The sequence below is a fragment of the Odontomachus brunneus genome, unplaced genomic scaffold, assembly GCF_010583005.1.
Source record: "Odontomachus brunneus isolate Ranch 3 - 2012 unplaced genomic scaffold, Obru_v1 Obru_scaffold_121, whole genome shotgun sequence".
NCBI classification, from domain to species: domain Eukaryota; kingdom Metazoa; phylum Arthropoda; class Insecta; order Hymenoptera; family Formicidae; genus Odontomachus; species Odontomachus brunneus.
The window spans coordinates 153,710-161,038 of record NW_022639571.1 but is presented as its reverse complement, the minus strand read 5'-3'; the positions used below and the strand labels follow the sequence as shown (position 1 = coordinate 161,038).

The following is a 7,329-nucleotide window of genomic DNA, read 5'->3' as shown; positions in this document are numbered from 1 at the left end:
GCTCGCGGTGGATGCGTATGTATATATAATAGGAACATACCCACACAGCAGATGTCCAAAATATATCATACACGGAAAAAAGAGATGTGGTGCATCTAACAAAAATTATTTAATTGTAAGCAAATAGCTGCAGCATTCTACATATCTTTGTATGATAGTTATGTGTATGTTGATTTGACTTACTTACTTTGGTGTGTCAACTACATCAATGAAGTTGCGCGTGATCTGATTGTGGCAACCAGAAATTAGTAAGGGGATCATTTTGCATAGACAAGCTAAATATCGATATAGTTGCATTAATCAGGAATGCTATATTCACTGAGAGAAAATACTGGTAACTATAACAAACTGCATTTAGTTACACAAATTCGTTGAATTCTTAGTAACTAATACCAAATATGATAATAATTACCAAATATTTAATATATCGAGAGTATGACGTAATTGCATTCACAATAACATTAATTAAATAATTTAGTAATAGTTACTTAGTGTTAAATATTTAATATGAAATATATTATAGTTATGAACAGATATTTGATAATTGTTATGAAATTGTTATATCCCATGTAATAAAAGATTCAATAGATACGAGTTCTATTTTGTTACCAGTGTAAGTATGTTTTGTTGCAGCACAACAAAAAATTCATTCATTTGCAGCTATTACATCGTTTCAATATCTATTATTACAGATGGTTGGTTGAACCTACCAAAAATTTGGTAATTATTACAAAATCGCTTATTTTGCTCAACTATTCAATAAGTTTTATTTACCAAATATATTCTGGAAGCAAATAAATTTTACTTCTGTCAAATAAATAATTTATTTTACAGAACTAAATTAATTAATAAGTATTGCCATAGCTTTGGCCCGCTATATTTACGTCTACCATTTAATAATAGTAACTAAATTTTGATAATATTTACTAAATTCTTCTCTCAATGTTGCAAAGCAGCGATGTTAGAAAACAAAAGCAATTCACTACGCGCACAGCTAGAGCATGTATACATGTGAAAACTGGTTCTGAGTGTATAAATATACATTTGTAGTTGCCTTGTAATGAGCCGCGTTTGTATTAACCATGTATTATCACTGTTGCAACATAAATAACTCAGCCATTGCTCTTTGGTTACAGCAACCACATAAATAGTTGTTCCGTATTTTACTATTGAATCTGGTTAGCACAACCCGATTTCTGTGTGAATCAACCATATTGTTTTTTCCATGTAAGGATATCCTAAAGATATATTTGGGATATATGATATCTTTAAGATATCCTTATGATATATTTGGGACATTCCTGCTGTGGGTGCTGCCCGGGCAAGCGCGCGTGCAGGCGAACAGTGTGTGTGTGTGTGTGTGTGTGTGTGTGTGTGTGTGCGCGCGTGTATGTGTAGCAGGCACTTTCCTAGCCTATAAATTCGATGTTTTAGTATATACGATGTCCAAAAATTATATTCATTTTATGCAACTTCTTTTGTTAATAATTTTTTAACGGACAACGACCGACGGCTAAAATCTTCAGAAGGTTACTCAGGAGGGTGACCTCTATAATATATGTGAAGGTCAAGGTCATTGGAGGTGGGTCCCTTAAACCCCACTATTACCGACAAGGAGACAAGTAAGTTCAAAGGTTCACTTGGTTCAAAGGTCGTCTAAGCTATATGCTTTTGTTTATGTATTTATTGAGAGAAGAACAGAGTGGAAATAAAATCGCAAAATATTCCTTTAAAACGTTCACTTCTTAAATTTATGCTAAATAAATAAATAAGAAACAAAATAATTTATGCTAAATAACTAAATAAATAAGAAACAAAAATCATCATCTGGCTATCAGAAATATGTCTTTTTTAAAAGGAAGACAGCTATAACAAACCTTAATTATTACAAAATAGTTATAAACTGTAAAATATTTCTTAAGGTGCATGACTATTTTATATGTGGCTTTCTTATTTTGACAAGCCAACTTACCCCGATACCAGCGCAAGATGGTGACATTATAGCACATTCGTATTTCGATTATTGCAGAAAACATACAATTTACAGGATCGTTGCTGGCATAAAAATATAGAAGTAGATTGTATCTATTATGTTTGTACAGTCACAATAATTAATTGTGTCCGAAAAGTAACTCCGAAATTCTACATCTTGTCCCAATCTTATTAATTGTCCCATTTTGCATGTAGCTTTTTTACTCTGAGTTGCAAACTAACTGGTTGTGATACCAGGAAGATAGCAACGTTGCAGCACGTTCGTAATTCGGTTATTGCAGAAAAAAATATACCGTTTACAGGACCGTTGCTGACATGAAAACATAAAGCAAGGTTATTTCTATCATGTTCGTACAGTCAATCATAACAATTAATTGTCTGAGAAGTGCCCTAATTTTGCCAAGCGTAGTATTTTATCCCGGTCTTCCCTAAAGAGTGTCGATACACGCGCGCATGTCGATATCTCGTGGTCCTCAGTCCTTATTCCTCCCTTATCTTATTTCTCCTGGTACCCCCCTTTGTACCTCTCTCCATATATTCTTCCTTCTAACGCTGTTTCCTAACATCTAATCGTCGCAAAGTTATCGTCCTGAGATCCACACTGTTTCAGGATCTTGCAGTATCGATAATTCGAAATACAGTGTTTCGACAAGAGGCATTTCCGGCGGCGGAGGCTGTGATACGGCACGCGTCTCGATTTTTACGCGGGCAACCTCGACCGCAATTCAGGGCGACGGTGGTATCCATGTTGGAACGCTATTTCCGCCCATCGTTCCGTGCGACGTCGTCGAGCAACGATCGGTGTTAACGCGCTTCCGGCTCAAACTCGTGATAAATGTCGTCGCTTCCTCCGGCGCGTCGAGCCGCGTTGCGCGAACGAGCGCATGAGTGAGCGAGCGAGCGAGCGAACGGCGACATTTCAAAGGGTACACTTCCCTGCAGCAAAAGGATGGACCGCCGCTGAAAGTGCGCGGATACGCCGTTGCGGAGTTATCCGTCGCATCCGTCACTTCTTGTTAGAGTGACGTTCGCGGGAGACGATCAAAGGCGACATTCCTCGCAGGCAAGAATCTGCGGAATTGCTTCCAGGACGCGCCGGCAAGCCGTGCGTGATGATTTGCCGAGGAAATTAGCGGGTCGTTGCCTACAGTGGCTTCTCTTGTCATCGGCGTCGCGCGTCGCTGTCGTGCCGCGGGCGTCGCATGAATTCGCGTGAGTGCCGTTTTAATCGCGCACAAAGCGCCGGTTATAACGTGAATTACGCCACGAAGAACGGGACCTTATCGATCTACGCGCATGACATGGCGGAAACGCGTTGTCGCGCGGACGTCTCGGGAGTCTCGCGGAATTTTTGGATAAACGTCTCTTGATAGTCGGACGTCTAACGATCGAAATCGTGGTAAGGATAGGATTCATCGGCATAAAACCAACTTACAGTTGTCGTCCTTTGAATATCATGTAGCTAAAATATTTAAGCTAGTTGTGCATCATGAAACAAGAATTTTATAGAATTCCGACTTGTATATAGAGTAAAATATTATCTAATTGCTTGTGCAATAAAAGAAATTGATCACTTTACAGCTGAGATAGTCACAAATCGACGCTAAGTTATTCTATTTCATGACAACGCCGGACCGCACGTTGCTGATTCGACTAAAGAGACGTTGTTCAAATCAAATTGGGAAGTCCTGCCGCACAGCCAGCGTACTCTCTAGACACCGCCTCATCTGATTTTCAGATGTATTCAGATTAATGCAGCACGATCTATCTGATACATGGTTAAATTAAATGAAATGATTTAATTAAATGTAATTCTTTTATATATTTAACTTTTTGTAAATTAATTGATAAAGATTAGACCATTTGAATTAACTTTTTCTTTTTGTTACAACTCGCATGGTATCCGTGCTTTAATTTTTTACCATATTTCTGTAACCAAAGAAAATCTAACATATACATATATCTAAAATATTATGCGATGGTTTCGCCACATTGCAAATATTATAATATTTCAACTTTCTTAAATATTATATTTTTAACTTTCTCTAGTAATTATGTAAATGATGTATACGAAAGATAGACCAAGGATTTTGAAGGAAGATACGTATCAAGGCAATTCTTATGTACATATTATTCGAATATTTTGTTTATATTTACTAAGATACACACATATATGCGCCGTATTTCCAAAAATCATATATTTAAACTGTTTCTTCCATAGTAAAGTTACATTAAAATACCATTTTTGGAGTTTTCTATGCATGTAGTGTATTCTCGTTTATTATTATTAGTATTATTATTTTATTATTATTATTATTATTATTATTTTATTAAAAATATTCATAATTCGATTGTACAAACAACACATATTTTATATTATATATGCTAAAATCTTATTCAAATGCTCTGAACCGTTCGGTATGTTCTTCATAAAATACTTGTGTTACGATAGAAAGTTACATAATCATTACGAAAATATACAGAATCAGTCTCCAAATCTCGCCATGGCCTCCAAGATTTAAAAGGATTTCGAGTATTATAGAGAGGATGTATATGCGAACCTAAAATTTGTTTTAAAATAGACACGTTCTGTTGTGCTTTTTCTTCCGATGTGGTAGTTAAAATTAACGGACAGTGTCTAATCCGTGATAAAAATATGCTCCGCGAACATGTCCACTCATTACTAAAATCTGCTTGAAATTCTACAATTATATTTGGTTCTTTAAAAGACGGACCGGCCACATACATATGGTAAAATGTACTATAAATTTCAACATGAAGTATTAAACATCTGTTCTTGCAGAAATTACAAAGTTCTTTGTCATAATGTTCCTGCTCAAAATTTGGTCCTACTAGTATAATTGTTAGATCCCTTATGTAACGCGTGAGATGTATAAATATTTCCCAAGCATTTATATATTCCTTTTCTAAAGAATTTAGTGCTACCACGTGAATAACGTATTTAAATGCATGTGTTACACGTGCGCATGAAATAAGTGGTTCTAGTAAACCAGCATTCTTTATTCCATAATATACTGTTAGCGGTCCTGATACATAATCACAGGAGAAATATTTATAATATATTGCAGCTGTACTGCTGTATTTTGAGGAAAGTTGCCCATATATTCTAATAAATGTATTCATGTCATTAAAAGATTCATTTCGACGAGTAATATTAGTGAATTTTAATTTAGTGAATTTGTATACACTAGTCACGATATTAGTGTTGATATATAACACAAACTGTTGGCATTTTTGCTGATGCAAACCTTGAAATATCTGTATATGGTCAATGCAATAATATTCCGAATAACACGTTCTACAGTGTACCAAATTAATCTGTCTATGACAAATAGAGCATGATTTTGCAAAAAGAATCATCTGTTCTTCATACGGCTTTAGCTTACGTGGAATCCATTTTTTAATTGAGCTTAGAAATTGTTGTCTTAACGTGATCCAATTAGTTAAACTTAAAGCACAGTCTCGACGTATTTCATTCTCTCGTAAAAATCGGTTTATATATTCACAAATCTGCATATGGTATGGACGATGCATCAATTTGTGTTCACGAGTGCAATAAGAGATCATATCGCACCGATTACATGATATAAAAGATCCATTGTTTATTTTCTTGCAGATGTGGCAAATGTTTTCGTGAAAGAAGCTATTATAATTATTAATATTAATACGTGGACCGAATTCGTTCACATCGATTACTTTAGAAAAATTACTCATGGTGGGATATTTCGTTCGACGTATGATATCAATTTAGAAATTAAGTGTGTTGCTTCTTGTAATAGAAATAATGTAGTTATCTGTCCACAGCAGATTTATAACTGAGCTGTTCACATTTCAGATCTATAGCAGACTACTGTAGAAGCGACATTAAAAAGTCCTCTGGTTCGCTAGTTAATATTGACAAACTGATTTCGGTATTTGAAAAGGTAACGAAATATGAATAAACGTTATTAAATAGAATGTTGCAAATAAACGCGCATGGGATTCTTATAAATTTTTCTTATAAATGTTATTACATGTAACTTGTGTATAAAAAAAAATATTGAAGAAAGAAGAAGTTGAAAGTTTTGAACAATCATTAATATTTTGAAAAAGTAAAAATATGAATTATTGTTGCTGTATATATATCTTACTAAGAAATATATACAAATGGTATACATGCGTCCTCTAAACAATATATATATATATATATAATATCGTAAAAATTGAAGAATGTATGTTAAGGTAATTAATAAATTACAATTCTTAACTGGCTTCTAAACTTTCTTAATATAGATATCGATATAGTTATATTTTATATAGTCCAAGTGCATGACACCCCACAATAAAGCACAAAACTTTATAATGTTATTCTGGAAATTAAAGCGAATAAAAAATCCTAATAACAAATATAGTATCGTAATTTCATAAAATATATTTCTTTTTTTGCTATTTCTAATAATCTATATATTTTTATAGGTATATGCTTTTAGTTATAATCCCGATGAATCATATTCCACTAGATATTAACTATTAAATATGATTTTTTTACATATTATTCTATAAAATTATACCAAAATATCCTACGACAAATGTAATATTAGACAAAGAGAGTTATTAAAATAAATTTATTTCACAATATTTTATATTCTAAATGGGAAATGCTTTGGAAAGACGTTATACTATTAAGTGTATTCTTTCCCAAGCGGAATCTTTCTCGAATTTTATCTAGTGATTAAAATATATATGGAATAACTTCAAGAGTGAAAATCGCATTAAACATTGCGTATTTCATCACGATCCGTGTGTTCTCCCGTAACGTAACTATTGTTCAGTAAGCGTGTGTGTTATTTAATAAAAATATTCAGCATTCATTTATTAACGTTGACAACGAATGAAAATATTAATAATAGATTGCATTACTATTTTAAAATAAAACGAAGATTTCGTCATATATTTTAAAATAAAAAATATATTTTTATGCGAGTAATGTAATTAATTTCCTCACGTAAATATGTCATAGTAGAATGCATGTATATGTGTATTTTTGGCAATATTTCTGCATCCAAAGAAAATTTAACATATGTTATTAAAATATTAGGCAATGGTTTCGCGACATTGCAAATATTATAATATTTCAACTTTCTTCGATATTTTTAACTTTCTCTAGTAATTATGTAAATTATGTACACGAAAGGGTAGACTAAGGATTTTGAACGAAGGCACGTATCAAAGCAATTCTTATGTACCTATTATTCGAATATTTTGTTTATATTTACTGAGGTTTACGTATTACTGAGGTTTATGTAGGATTCCAAAAACCGTATATTTAAACTGGTT

At 33.3% G+C, this 7,329-nt stretch overlaps 1 protein-coding gene across 1 annotated transcript in view; it reads right to left on the bottom strand.

Moving 5' to 3' along the window:
* Window positions 1-4,159: 4,159 nt before the first annotated feature.
* LOC116849615 overlaps window positions 4,160-7,329 on the bottom strand; it is a 10,218-nt gene continuing 7,048 nt past the window's right edge. The window contains exon 2 of the mRNA XM_032826938.1: window positions 4,160-5,325. Within this exon, the coding sequence (XP_032682829.1) occupies window positions 4,420-5,325 (906 nt within the window). The 3' untranslated portion in view covers window positions 4,160-4,419. The remainder of the gene's footprint in view (window positions 5,326-7,329) is intronic.